At 49.9% G+C, this 14,805-nt stretch overlaps 2 protein-coding genes and 1 pseudogene across 2 annotated transcripts in view; 2 read left to right on the top strand and 1 right to left on the bottom strand.

Annotated features, from left to right (window-relative positions):
- Positions 1 to 5,057: 5,057 nt before the first annotated feature.
- Positions 5,058 to 6,493, top strand: NPPA (natriuretic peptide A). The gene is made up of 3 exons (XM_033115759.1): positions 5,058 to 5,266; positions 5,366 to 5,692; positions 6,214 to 6,493. The coding sequence occupies exons 1-3, from the start codon at positions 5,144 to 5,146 to the stop codon at positions 6,223 to 6,225; spliced, it is 462 nt and encodes a 153-aa protein (XP_032971650.1). The 5' UTR covers positions 5,058 to 5,143; the 3' UTR covers positions 6,226 to 6,493.
- Positions 6,494 to 8,034: 1,541 nt separating this feature from the next.
- On the top strand, positions 8,035 to 8,456 carry LOC117027713 (ATP synthase F(0) complex subunit C2, mitochondrial-like; annotated as a pseudogene).
- A 1,308-nt stretch (positions 8,457 to 9,764) lies between these two features.
- The window catches only part of CLCN6 (chloride voltage-gated channel 6), a 32,278-nt gene continuing 27,237 nt past the window's right edge, over positions 9,765 to 14,805 (bottom strand). Inside the window, exon 23 of the mRNA XM_033115755.1 lies at positions 9,765 to 12,961. Coding sequence (XP_032971646.1) covers positions 12,881 to 12,961 — 81 coding nt within the window. The 3' untranslated portion in view covers positions 9,765 to 12,880. The remainder of the gene's footprint in view (positions 12,962 to 14,805) is intronic.

The raw sequence follows: 14,805 nt of genomic DNA, 5'->3' as shown, positions 1-14,805 counted from the left end.
CGCCACTCAGGCAGACATTGGTGCACCAGCTTCCTAACTGGCCTCTCCACGCCAGACTCCCGATCTGGCTCTTCCTGCACTGGGGAGAGAGCAGAACCTTCATGCTTCAGCATGAGGGTGACTCCCCCTCCCTTGAGGTCCCCAGGGGGGGCAACGTGCAGCGTTAGACACTGAAGTATGTTCTTTGTGTGGGTGTGGTAGGGGGAGGTAGAGGAGAGGCTCTGAAGGCAAACTCATTGATTCAATCATTCGAAAGACTCAGTATGTGCCAGCCCCGTGTGAAGTGCTGGCGTGTAGTGGGGTCCTGTAGCTGATCCATGACCTGCTCAGCCTCTGGCTTCCTGGCTAAGGCAGCCTTAGCAGTAGCGGACCTGGTTCTCAGGGGCTGCTATCCGACACCCCCTCCACTTCCAATATCACCCAAACAGGATCAACTGGCAAGGAGAGATTGCCAAGCCAGTCCATCAGCAGACTGGACCGGGGAGTCTCTCTTTTCCCTGGCCACTGCCGGAAGGAACTGGGTAACACAGAAGTGCAGGGGACTTACCGCCCTGCGGCAGGGGTGGGGTAGGAGTCGTGGTGGCTTTTTGACCAGTGAGAGACAGGAGACGGAAAGGAGACCACAGATAAAGTGCTTGTGATGGGTTGAGCTAGGTCCCCCCGAAAGATTTGTTGAAGTCCTAAAGCCCCAGAACCTCAGAATGGGGCCTTATTTGGAAATAAGGTCACCGTAGATGTAATTAGTTACGATGAGGTCATACTGCAGTAGGGTGGGCTCCTCCTCCAGTATAGCTGGTGTCCTTATGAAGAAGAGACAGACAGACAGATGGGGAAGATGGCCACGTGATGACGGAGGCAGAGACTGGAGAGATGCATCTGCAAGTCAAGGAACTGAGGACGCCCACAGCTACCAGAAGCTGGAAGAGACAAGGAAGGATCCTCCCGCACAGCTTTCAGAGGGAGCCCTCCTGACACCTGGATTTCAGACTGCTAGCCTCCAGAACTGTGAAGCATTTCGGTGGTTTTAAGCCACCCAGTTTGTGGTGCTTTGTGACAGCACCCTACAGATCTACTGTAGTGCCCTCACCCTTTTCTCTCCTCGCAGACTGGTCCCCGGTGCCCGGCTCCAAGAAGCTCTCTGGAGATGTGCAGCATGCCAACCAGCCACTGAGGTGTTTTTGCAAAACTGTGGCCAGGTTGGTAGCATATCACCTTATATTTATTTGCTCTCTCTCTTTCCCTGCCTGTGGTGGGCAGCCTCTGAGATGGCCCCCAGTAACGATCAGCATCCATGCCCTTTGTAATTTCCTCCCTTTCAGTGTGGCCTGGACCTAGGGACTCACTGCTAATGAACACAGTACTGCAAAAACGATGGGACACCCATTTCCCAGATTAGGCTACAGAGAGACTGTGGTTTACATAATTTCTCTCTCTCTCCCTAAAGAAAGTCAGTTGCATCTCTATGGAGAGGCCCATGTGGCAAGGAACTGACACCTCCAGCCAACAGTCAGCGAGGACCCGAGGCCTGCCAACAGATACAGAAGGGAGCTTAGAAGCATATTCCCTGGCCAAGCCTTGAGATGACCACAGCCCTGGCCAACATCTTAACTGCAGCCTGTGAGAGCTCTGAGCAAGGGGCACCCAGGAAGCAGGGCACATTCCTGACCCATGGAGACTCTTAGATGATAGATGTGTGTTGTCTTAAGTTGCTAAGGTTTGGGGTCACTTGTTACACAGCAGTAGCTAACTATCACACTACCTCACTTTTCTTTTGTTCTGTGCTCTTGCTTCCTTTGAACTGGATGCCCCACAAAGCCTTAAGAAATGAATTTTTCTTTGGGCTTTGTTTTCTGGAGAACCTGCTCCCATTTCCAGTACCAGTGACCTCCGATATTGTACCAAAGAAACAGACCCTCGTTTTCAGTCAGAAGTAACCATCCCTCAGTATGCAACAGTGTCCTACCCATTTTTCCCAACTGAGCCTTCTGCTTTGGATGATTTCTGTCTGACAGCCTTCAGTGGCTCATCACTTGCTGGTCTCAGACAAGGGCATGGAAGGCATTGAGCGATGGGTTTTTCATACCACTCCTGCACATATGTGACCTTGCTGGACCTCATGGGTCCCTGACGCAGCCCACAGCATCCCCATGGATGGTTGTGATGCCAAACACAGGGCTAGAAATGGGCGTTACCCACCCATTTGCAATGTTCATTTCTTATATGAGTAAAAATGACTTCTTTCCAGTGATAAGGAAAAAAAGGCTTTTGGTTTTTCAGCCAGTGAGAGAGGAGGGGGTAAATGTGTGTGGCTCTGGTTTTCTGTGCCTTTTGCTTTTCTTCTCTTTCACTCTCACAGGCTGGCTTCTTAACACTCCAGTAAATATCTACTCCTCCCCACACACACACCCAAAGTTGAGCAGGGGCATGGAAATGAAGAGAAACTTTACATCAAATCATTTTTCTGTTTCAGGCTCAAGTCAAAGGCTTTAATGGGATTCAGGGTAGTAAGTGTATTTGGGAATTCTCTGTTTTCACTGGGGCCAGTTAGTGCAGGAGGTGGTATTGGTTCTATACAAAGTCTTCAGAGCAACGAAACTGACTATTCTTTTTCTTGCCAGCCCCGTTCCACCAACAAACAACAGACAAACAACCCTGGCAAACAGAATAAACTCAACAAATGACACTCGTACCCCACTCCAGTTTCATTCTGGAGGAGGAAAATTGACTTTAATAAAAGGAGGTGGGCAAATTCTGAAATTCTCTTTCTGGAACGTTGGATGGGACTTCCGCTTCTCTTGGGCCACCTACAGACTCAGAAGTGGCTGAGGACAGAGGCCACCCGCCATGCCATGCTGCCCTTCTGGAAGTCTTCGTCCACATGAAAGACCTATCTTAAAGGGCATCACCAGGGGACTTGCTGTATGACGCACGCAATTCCCTCCTGCGTGGCTGCTCACTGCATCCTCTTCGCTAATAATAACCCTGCCAACCAGGCAATTAGGCTCTGAGCACATTCCAGGGACTCACCAGGATATGGCAGTTCTTTGCCTCCAGAGCTCCTACTCAGAACTGCACCCATTTCGGATTTCAAGTTGAGTTTGGCTGGCCCAAATCAGTTACTATAGAGTGCTCCTTTCTCCATCTGTCTTAGAATAAAATCACCGTGGATACCTCTCGTACTCTCTGGCCACGCACTGCCCTGATTTCCTGCCCTCTGGAAGTATAACAGCCTTTCCGCTTGATCAGCCAAGAAGCGAGCATAGCTGGGGAGGGGTCTGGTCAGGATAGAGCGGGTCATCCACATGCATGTCCTGGGCTTCCATGGAGTAGATCAAAACGTGTGAAGTATGTCAATGGGTTATGGAGGGTGGATGTAGTGTTTTCCTTGAGACAGTTCACACACACACACACACACGCACACACACACAGACTTGCCAAGCATACAAAGCTACAGCTCCCAGGGCAGGGGGCAGGTGAGATGCTATTGTTCAGAGCAGCCTGAGAGATTGGGAATAGGGGTGTATTTCATCAGAGACTGTACCTGAAGGGCTTTTACGAAGCAGCGGTATCCGTGAAATGGGTTAAGAACATGGGCAGTGGTGTGAGACTTGGAGGTCCAGTCCTAGTTCTGCCACATATGAGCTGGGTGACATCGGGCCAGTGACATAAGCTCAGCCTCAGTTCTGTCCCTCTGTCAATGGGAACACTACTACCCACCTCATGGGGATGGTGATGAAAATTAAATAATCCACAGAAATAAAGCTCCCGGCACATTACAACTGACAATACAGGCAAGGATTATCAGTATTTTGCAATTATATAACACTTTCCACTTCAAAATGAGTTCACACTTTATTAGCTGACTTGAGCCTCTTGATAAGGCTGAGGGGTGAATGGGGCAAGTTTTTACCGATAAGGAACTGGTTTCTTTGGGGCGACAATGCAGGTCTCTCAACACGGCAAATGTAGTGCTTTCCTTCCAGCGTGCGTTGCGTTGAATCACATGCTAAAGCTGAATTCAGTGCTTAGTGAATGGAGGCCACTCAGTAAGCGTGGGCAGCCTGTTATTTCTCTTTGGGGGCCAGGAAAACTGAGGCTCCAGTGGCTCATCACTTGCCCGGCCATCGGAGAAGGACATTCAGGGAAACTGCATGTGCCACATTCCCTTCCCACTTCACTCCATCAGCCAGCTCGTCCTGGGAGCTCTCCTGGGAAGGATGGGGGCATTCCAAGCTTCACACTCAAAGAATCTGAGCTTCTATGAGCAGGAAAATGAAAACGTCGGCCTTCCTCTCAGCATCTACCTCCCTCAACACCTTGGAGAGGGCAGTGGGGATGAAGGAGGGGAAGATTTGCAGAGGGCTGATTATGCTCCCAAAACTTTTCTTGGTGTTCCTATCTGGGAGCTGAATTCTTGGGACATTCATCACATTTGGTTCCCAGCTGACTTTGTACTCCGGGAAAAACTCTTCACCTGACCATGGAGAGTGACCGGCAGGAGTGAGGGCAGCCCTGTTGGAGGGAGGGGTTCTGCCCTCACGGCTGATGAGTCAGGTGTGAGGCCAGCTGGAGCATCTGGACTAATTTGTCCCGAGCAGCCAGCTGTCTGCCATTTCCTCCTCTCCCACCCTTATTTGGAGGCCCTGACAGCTGAGCTGCAAACCAAGCAGGCGAGCTGGGCTCTGGCCAACTGTCACTCCCTGCTTTCCCGCATGGGTTCCGTTGCCTTGCGAGGAGAAAGAAGCCTGAGGCATCACTGTGAGATAACCAAGGACTCTTTTTTGCTCTTCTCACACCTTTGAAGTGGGAACCTCTTGAGGCAAATCAACAAGAATGTGGCTCTTGCTGCCGAGGTCCCGGGGTTGTTGGGACTGCTCAAGGCGGAGGGGCTGTGACAAGCTCTGCTGGACAGATAACTTTAAAAGGGCATCTTCTGCTGGCTCCTCACTCAGCTGCTTTATCGCTGCAAGTGACAGAATGGGGAGGGTTCCATCCCTCTTGCTCTCTCGGAGAGCTGGGTGGCTATAAAAAGAGGAGGCGCAGGGCAGCTGGAAGACAGAGACGGACGAAGGCCAGTAGTGGAAAACCAGAGAGGAGAGAGAAGAGGCAGCGAGCAGCAGACCACTCTTTGACTGACGCCAGCATGGGCTCCTTCTCCACCATCACCATCAGCTTCCTCCTCTTTCTGGCATTTCAGTTCCCAGGGCAAACCAGAGCTAACCCCCTGTACAGCTCCATGTCCAATGCTGACCTGATGGATTTTAAGGTATGGCCAGGAATCGGGCACGGTCTGGGACCAGGGGGCTTTGTGACATCTGCCAGTCAGTAAGACCTCTTCCTTTCTCTGTGTTTTCCCTCTGTAAAGAATTTGCTGGACCATTTGGAGGACAAGATGCCTTCAGAAGATGAGGTCATGCCCCCACAAGCACTAAGTGAGCAGAATGAGGAAGCGGGGGCAGCTCTCAGCCCCCTCCCTGAGGTGCCTCCCTGGACCGGGGAGGTCAACCCAGCCCAGAGAGAAGGGGGTGCCCTTGGGCGGGGCCCCTGGGACTCCTTCGATAGATCTGCCCTCCTGAAAAACAAGCTGAGGGCACTGATTGCTGCCCCTCGGAGCCTGCGGAGGTCCAGCTGCTTCGGGGGCAGGATGGACAGGATTGGAGCCCAGAGTGGACTCGGCTGCAACAGCTTCCGGGTAAGAAAAATGGGATGGAAAAGGGATGGGGAGGAAGGAAATTGTGTTTTCATCGAGATTCACACCTTGTCAAAGAATACCACCAGGGGCCAGCTTCGGTGGGACAGGGACCAGCATAGAAGCTTACTCCCTTGGAAATTTTTGCCCCAACTTGGTGGGTGCCCCATGAATCTTGGGACAATGACATCATTCTTAGCTACAGTCTGCTTAGAAAATGCTGAGGGGAAAAAAGTTACTGCCACGAGAACAGGACACTTCCAACATTCATGGTGCCAAGTCACCTTCATACTGCTGATTGGCAGTTCATGTTCCTCTCTGGAACTGTCAGACGCCAAAGGTCAATTGAAATAGACCAGGGTTGACCTTCTAAGCTTTTACTGAGTAATTTGTTGACCAGCTCATGAAATTCGGTGGGTCGTCAGGCTGAAGAGGGGGCTGGTGGGCAGTGAGCAGTCGTATAAAGCTGACGTTTCCAGTAGAGCCAGGTCACTGAACCAAACATGTCTGTGTTCTCTTTGCAGTACCGAAGATAAGGGCCAGACTCCGGCGGATTGCAAGAAACCCTCTTCTCCTGGGGACTCTCACTCAACTTTGTCCCATCTCCATGATACCGAGTTGTGACAAGCACCCTATTCAAGATGTAGCCTCCTATCAACATTTCTCACATTTTATGCTAAATGTAGATAAACTGGCTTAACTGTGGCTTCCCCTCTCTCTCACCCCATGCATTAAATTTTAGGGTAAGCCCTCACCTGTTACTGAAAGAGATTTGAAAATGAATAAACTTCAGCACCACGGACAGAAGCCGAAAGCTTGTGTTGGCGTGATTTCTTTCTGTTTCCTGGGTAAAATAATTCGGCCTGATTATCCTTTTCAATTTTACCTTTTCTCGGAGAGAAGAATGCTCAGTGTCTTTCTTCCTCCCTTTAAAAACTAATTAACAAACTTTATTTTTTAGAGCAGTTTTAGGTTCACAGCAAAATTAAACAGGAAGTAGATTGCCTTATAGACACCCTGCCCGCCACATGCTCAGACGCCCCCGTAACAAGCCCCACCAGATGGTACGTCTGTTACAGTTGATGAACCTGCATTGACACGTCATTGTCACCCAAAGTCCATAGTTTACAGAGTTCACATTCTGTGGGTCTGGACAAATTCTTTCCTCTTTTCCTCCTCCCTCTCCTTTTTTTTTTCCTTTTTTCCTTTGGGGCAGGGGGCGGGGGAATACTCAACTGCAGTTCTCAACCTGGTCTTTCACTCCAGCCTCATCATAGATATTGAAAAAGCCCTGGGAGACGGAAAGGGCATTTCTTTGTCAGATTTCTTCACATTCAGAGCATTTATTTATTAAAAGCAAAACAAAACTTACAAACATCTGAGCTTTTTTTCTGGTTACATCTAACATAGCTTGTACATAATAGGTGGTTTTTGCACACTGAGTAATTTTTGGTGACAGCTTTTTTTTTTTTAAGACATTTATAAAATGAGGGCACTAAATGTTCTGGTACATTTGGAAAGTTAGCTGCTGCAGCTGAGTAAATCGCACTTTTAATTTTAAGAGTAGGCAGAGAACTTGGGTTTAAAAGCCAAGTGAAAAACATTTTTAAAAAGCTAAGTGAAGAAATGTTTGCTATGTTCACAAATTGCAAGTTTATGTGCTGTGGGGGTACTAACACGTGTTTAAAAAATAGCCACCATTTTTTCCCCTAATTCAGGTCCAAGGTGCCTGAACTTGTAGATTTTACTGAGGTGGGAGCCATTGGAGAAGATGCTATTCCTTTGTATCTGCTTCTGAAAAGATGTCCTAAGCAGAAACAACCAAGCTGACCTTCCTCCAATACCCCTACATGTATACCGTCACTTCTCCATGACCTTATTTATGCTGTTCCTTCCACCTGGAATGTCCCTTATCCAGGGCTCCTGAGAACACCTACACCTTCTTCCTCAAGGCTCATTGCGAATGCCACTTCTTCCTTGAAGCCTTCCCTGACTATTCCGACAGTTTGTCTTGGTTCGCAGTTGTGTGTGTCCCTGGATTGCAAGCTCCTGGAGGGTAAATGCCTCATCAGCACCCCCTGCACACACGGCACCGTCCGTGCTCTATACATGTCCATGAAATTGTCTTGATCTCGCACAGAAATTGGGAAAAGAGGTAATAAAGTGGCAATTCGCTCCTTGTAGAGGGAATTGGGGGGGGGGCCGAAGTGAACTGATGGTTAGGAAGTGGAGGTGGGGGAAAAAACTCTGACCTAACTACTTCAATAAAAATACTCCTTATGTGCCCCCTCCCTCTCCGTCTTCTCTGCCCTGAGCTCTCCTGCCACAGCCCCATACCCCTGAAAATGTACGCGTGCGCCAAGTTTGTTTCCACCCCCTCCTTGGTCAGAAGCTCCTCTCAGCTGCCGAGCCCATCGCTTTCTGCAGTGGTGCTGACACGACCAGAGACACTGACAGCTGAGAACCTCAGCAGCGGGGCAGCTCCGCAGCCCGACCTCATTTATTCCTAGCCACAGCTTCCAAACCAGCATCATTTCAAGGGACATCGACACAGCAGCCGAGTTCATTGGGGCAGGGGCTGTCACCGTAGGGGTGGCTGGTTCTGGGGCTGGAATTGGGACTGTGTTTGGGAGCCCCATCATTGGTTATGCCAGGAGCCCTTCTCTGAAGCAACAGCTCTTCTCCTACGCCATTCTGGGCTTTGCCCTCAGAGGCCATGGGGCTCTTCTGCCTGATGGTGGTCTTCCTCATCCTCTTCGCCATGTGAAGGAGCCGTCTCCACCTGCCATAGTTCTTTCTCCCGTGTCTTGTCTGCCCTGTGTGTTCCTTTTCCTATACCTCCCCAGGCAGCCTGGGCAAAGTGGTTGGCTCAGGGTTTGACAGAAGGAAGACAAATAAATACTGTATTAATAAGAAAAAAAATTCCTTATGTGGACTTCAAACACAAAAGGGCAGGAAACAAACAAGATCAGAGAAGGACAAGGGTAGACTGGAAGAAGCGTCTGTCCACCCCAGGCTCCTGAGGTCTGGCACTGGGGGCGTGGGAGCTGCTACGAGGGGAGCGTGGTGAGACGGGCACTCCCAAGGCGTCACCGTGACACAGTAGAATGGAATCCACTGCAAGTGCCAAATACACAGAAAATGTCCCTGGAACTTGGGAAACTTGGGGAAAGATAAAAGGGCCTGAATTGACTGAGACCATTTCTATGGCACCATGAAGCAGATCAATTAGAGACAAAGTCACACTGCTGGCCAAACCAGAAGTGAACAAAAAGCAATGACAGATGCCACCGACAGAAGCTGGCCACGAGGTTGAAACATCTAGACTCAGCATCCATTTCATTCCTTCTGGTTGGCTATCAGGGGCATCTGTTGGTGGGACAAATTCCTAAACACGCACTGGCAGGAATACAAATGGATTCTCCACCTATTGCTTTGGGAAGCAGCAGCTGGAAGAACAGGCAGGTTTTTATAGGAGAAAAGGATCAGCAAACAAGATCGAACAGTGTTAATGGGAAGGGAAACAGAAGGGAGGTTACTTTCTGGTTTCTGCCAAGATCCAAAGGCCTAAATTGGTTCTTACTAAGGTAGGAAGTGGACTCCTGTGATGAAGTCTTGCTGGGAAAACTATATCAGGAGAGTTCTGAGACAATAAAACTACAGTCTAGCTTTGCAATTTTTACATATTAGAGAGTAACATAAAAACCAAATACCACTCTAAAGAAAGAACACCGTGGAGACAAAAGTCTAAAGGAGACAAATGAAGATGTTTTATTCTCCCCCCCCAACTTTTTCCACCTCTCCCACCCCAACTCCGGTTCAAGCCGTTGTTTCTCAGTCTAGTTGTGTAGGACACAGCTCCCTGGCCCAGGCTGGTGTTATGAGCCTTGCGCTCCCCCCGACGAGGCAGTCGGTTGCCGGTCGTCTGTGGGCCGCTCACAGCAGCTCATGGCAGCTCTCGCTGGCTGCTGGCCGCTCACGCTGGCCACCAGCTGTCGGTAGTCCACGGCAGCACTCAGCAGCCTGAGGCAGCACACAGCAGCCAGCCACGACTCACAGCAGCCCAGCTCCAGGGAGAGCTGTAGTTCACCATCTTAGCTGTAGAGGGCGCAGCTCACTGGCCCATGTGGGAATCAAACCAGCGACCTCGGTGTTGAGCACAGCACTCCAACCACCTGAGCCACCGGGCCGGCCCCAAGATGTTTTATTCTGACATGTTAAGGTTACAAGGAGAATTCCAAGTTCCAAAAGTTCAAATAAAAATAGAATTTTACAAATTAAAAAAAACCAAACAATTTATATACACAGTGGAATTAGTTAACGTTATCACATAAACAGTGCAAACAGAGAGAAGGAGGCCGCTGTCAAAATGACCAAGGTCCACAGGAGCTGTGGGGCAATACTGTCTGCACATCAATACTGCGGGCCCAGGAGGGCACTTCCGGCCTTTCCTGAGGCTTTCTCGTCACCAAGGGCTCTGTCAGTGTGCAATTTTGCATCAGAAACATCATATGGTTGGTTGGGTCAAACAAGCATCCATTCCAGTCAGGAACCGTTCATTAAACAAGGTCAGAGCAAATCATCCCCCAAGGTGCAAGGGTCCCACAGCCAGGGGGCACTCCTGCCCCCGACTCCCTCACCGCCTTGGCCAGGGAACCACGAAACACCAAGCTGGAGACAAAACACAATCACCGCTTGCCAAACCCAGAGCCTATGTGGATTTTATCTATGAAGGAGCCAGATCACCGGGAGGTCATGGGGCAGGTAATAGTGAGATGCTGAAAATGCAGGTTTCTAACAGAAATCAAAGGAGCGAGGCTTCCAGTTACTTTGTTACAAGTGGAGCAGTGGTTGTCTTTGGGCTTATCTGGAAAGGGCAGACGTCAACAGAGGACAGAAAACGTTCCTTTCCAAAGGGGCCTGGGTTTGGGTCCTTCTTGGCAGCCATCCCGTCAGCTCAGGGCGAGGAAGGCATTTGCATTCTGCTGTTTATCTCTGGACTACGCCGATGGGAACAAAACATCTGGTGACATAAGAGCAACACTATGTGCACGAGGGGTAAATTTCAACGACATTCACCCAGGCAGCCTCGAGGCCAGTAGATGGTGACCCAGACCCCTGGAGGCCAGAGGTCCTCCTGCAGGACTTTAGCTCTGCCCATTTCAGTGAGGGCTGGGAAGAAGAGATTTCAGTTTCTGGGATGGGCCGTCACAACATTGTCCTGACTCGTGCAATTGGTTTCCTTCTTCATAAAAGGAAGAAGCAACGTGGCCAAGCTCTGAACGCTGCCAGAAAATAAAGTGGCAGCTAGTTGAACACAATCACAATTAGGAGGGCTTGCCTTTTTGGTCCTTGTGAGTACCCGAACAATTTACTGGGAGTTTCATCCACATTTCACAAACGCAGTGCATCCAGGGCTGAAACACTTCGACATCCAAGTCCTTTTGGTCTACGAGATAAGAAAATGGGAAGAACGGAAGGGGCCACAGTCCCTTGGAAAAGATCCTGAAGCAGCTGCCTCAATTAAGTGGGATTATTATTCCCTCATGGGTTTTGAGCACAAGACCTGAGCCAGCAAAGCGGGACCGACACCCACACCCAGATGAAAGGGGCTGGTATCTGACGTCAAGTCAACAGGAGGCTGAGGGCGAGGGAACGGTGTTGCCCAGGCCAGGTACCGATGCCCTCAGGCAACTTCCAGGATTTAAAATAACAAAAAACAAAACCTGAATGCAAATGAATGCCATCTTAAACCCCAAAGCACATCTGCCACAGGGTTGCCTGATGGGCCTAGTCTGCTGACAAACATGGAGCAGCGCAGAGGAAGAGGAAACTGCAAACGCCTGACACCCAAATGTTCACTCTGGTACCTGTGCAGAGGGCGGGCCAGTCAGCCTGGAGACAAACTAAGTCACTGAAAGACAGAGGGAGGCTGCCCATGTTTGCTGCTAAAAGCTGGGGGCACGTGCTGGCAGGAAGCCTCTCTCCCCCTCCCTCCCACAACCAGGCGGCAGCACGGCAGACCCTCCTGAAGTTTCCATTTCTGAGCCCCTCAGAAGGCTGGGGATGTAGGCAGGGAAGTGAGACGGGTTTGTGAAGGGCAGACACCCTTCTCCTCGAATAAACCATCTGTTTTTATCATACCACTCAGGCCTTTCAAGCCACATCACGTACCTTGTAGCAGTCACTGGCTCAGAGCTCACTCCTTTCCATCTTAGAAATAGCTGTACCATTCCCCAGAGCCAGGCAGTTTTATCTAGAGGTGCTAGGCTTTTAGTTAACTTGGGGTGGGGGTGGGGGTAACGCTAAAATCCTCTGGACTGTGGCTGCTTTACCAGGAAGACGCAGGTGAAAACTTAAGTGTAGTAATTCAGTGGAGGTGAAAAGGAGCAGGGACAAATCAGGGTCAAAACGTGTCACTAGGAGACCGTGTAATGTGGGAAATGGAGAGAAAGTTAAATGTTAAAAACCAGGGCAGACAGAAACCTGACTCCATTGTCAGACTTATCGTTCAGAGTATCGGTGGGATTTGAATGCTTTGTGCTTCTGGAAGGTGGTGGTTCTAAGGAGACTGAAACCCCGGGGGCCAGACCAGAGCAGCAGACTCATAGCCCAGAAGCAGAACGTTTCCCACAAAATGAAATGTTGCAGATGTTGAGCTGAGTCTCAGCGAAGGAAGGCCTCCCTGAAACATGGGTCCTTTTCTCAGTGCCCAATTCCTGAATTTGGTAACCCACTTAATTTTGCAACTGGCACTCCCCCAGAGTTTGCCCTGCCACCGTCTCCCCATTGTAGTGTAAGGCAACAGCTGGGGCCCCCAGGAGAGCCGCCAAGAGGGGGCAGGGACACGGCCCTGGGTGTCGCCCTGCAGCAGGTGTGAGGCCTAACTTCCCTCTTGGGCTCTGGCACTAGCAGGCGGAGGGGTCTGTGCCTGCGCCAACACTGGATGGTAGGAACTCGGGGAGCAGGAAACAGGAAGATACTTGCTGAGAAAGTCAGACAAGTCCCAACTCTGATGGCTCAATACCATCCCGGCGTCTCTGACCAGCAAAGCATTCGATGACTGTAGGCTTTCCAAGCGAGTGGGTGACTGGGAGCCTGATGCGGCCCGGGCCAGCCCCAGCTAGCCATGGTGGCGGGGCACGCGCGAGCCGCCTCCCCGGGCCGCTCCAGGAGCGGGGGGGCTGGCCCTCAGAGGGTCTGGTAGTGCTGCCGCAGACGGGCCTGCAGAAACTCATATGTCAGGTTGTGCCGGGTAATGATCCCAACGATCTAGGAAAGGAGAACAAGACGCAAGTCACCTGCACAGTAAAACCCACGGGGGCAACAATGTGAGTGAACAGAGCTCGCCTGGCCTGCCATGAGGAGCAGAGGAGACAGAAGCTGGTCCCATGCGGTATAAACAGACGTGACAACGTGGTCAGGACGCTCACTTCATAGGCTACCTAATTTCTAGATGGAACGAGATAAACAGATAACTGGGGTTCATAAACTGGAGGCCAATGGGACAAACTTAGCTCCAAAAAGGCTGTAGTTGGGCCAGCTAAAATCTGAATCTGTGTCTTTTTAAACAAAGCACACTTTCTAGCTTTCTCAGTTCCCACCACACCCAGCCAGCTTCATGTATGTGTGCACACAGCACCCAGCAGTCTTCTGAGGCCGGGAGCCCTGCTACAGCTCACCAGTACCATTTTCAGAGCTACCTGTCACTGTGATATTGATTTCTAATACCGTGTTTCCCCGAAAATAAGACGTAGCCAGACGATCAGCTCTAAAGCGCCTTTTGGAACAAAAATTAATATAAGACCCGGTCTTACTTTACTATACTATACTTATTTTACTTACTATAATATAAGACCGGGTCTTATATTAATTTTTGCTCCAAAAGACTCATTAGAGCTCATCGTCTGGCTACATCTTATTTTCAGGGAAACCTGGCATATTTGGTCTGCATCCTAATTCCTGGCAAAAAGCTCTTAAACCCTTAGACTTTCCTAAGGGATAAGAGTAATAGGGTGTCTTTGATTACTCATAACAAACCCCTTTGAACCGTAGCTAAGTTTATGTTAACGATGAAACTTTCATAAAGCCCCAAGGGTGGGGAGGGGCTGCCAGGGGAACCAACCACATCTTTAGAGGACTAGAACTTTAGCCCCACCCCCTAGCTGTGTGGGGGGAGGGGCTAGGAGGTGACTCGTCACCAATGGCCAACAATGTAATCAATCATTACTAGGTACTGAAGCGGCCCTTAAAATCCGACTACAGGATGCGGAGAGCTTCTGGGCTGGTGAACACGTTAGGTACCAGGAGGGTGGCGTGCTGAAGGGGGCACTGAAGCTCCACGTCCCTTCCCACATACTTTGTCCTGTGCATCTCTTCCATCCAGTTGTTCCTGAGTTACATCCTTTCACAATAAAGCAGTAATCTAGTAGGTAAACTGTTTGCCTGCGTTCTGTGATTGGGGGTGGTGGGAAACTGATTTCTAGCCAGCTGGTCTGCAGCACAGGTGACAACCCGGACTTTGACATCTGAAATGGGAGGAGGGGGACCGTCTTGTGGGACTGAGCCCTTCACGTGTGGGATCTGCTATCTCCAGATAGCCAGTGAGTTAAATTGTAGGACAGACATGCAACTGGTGTCCAGAGAATCAGAGAATTGCTTGATGTGAGGAAACCCCCGCGTATCCGGTGACAGAAGTAGGGTATAAGAGGTTAGAGAAATAGTTTTTCCTAAATGGTCATTTTCCACAGTTGCTGCACTGACTTACATCTGTCACTGGTGTGGGTACCCCATCCTATAAACTGTGTTGGGACTGTCAGTGCAGTTGTGTTTCAAGGAACACAATTTGATCCACTGCAATAAACCTGCGTCAGAACCAGCTGTGTGTGCCAGCGTTCTGCTGTCCGACACTTTTGCTCTAGAGAGGTGTCACTTGCTGCAGGGCAACCTGACAACACGTATGGAAAGCCTCAAAAGGGTGACGAATGCCGTGAAATTGAAATAGATATCCCACAATACAGAGCTACTCAATAAGTAACTGGATGGGCATATAAGAGTGCTATCGAGCCACTGAAATATCTCAAGTGAAAGTTCTCTGCTGTTGAAAGTAATTTTTT

This window comes from Rhinolophus ferrumequinum, chromosome 9 (genome assembly GCF_004115265.2).
Source record: "Rhinolophus ferrumequinum isolate MPI-CBG mRhiFer1 chromosome 9, mRhiFer1_v1.p, whole genome shotgun sequence".
Classification (NCBI taxonomy): Eukaryota; Metazoa; Chordata; class Mammalia; order Chiroptera; family Rhinolophidae; genus Rhinolophus; species Rhinolophus ferrumequinum.
The sequence above is the reverse complement of the archived record's forward strand: the minus strand, read 5'-3'. Positions and strand labels throughout refer to the sequence as shown.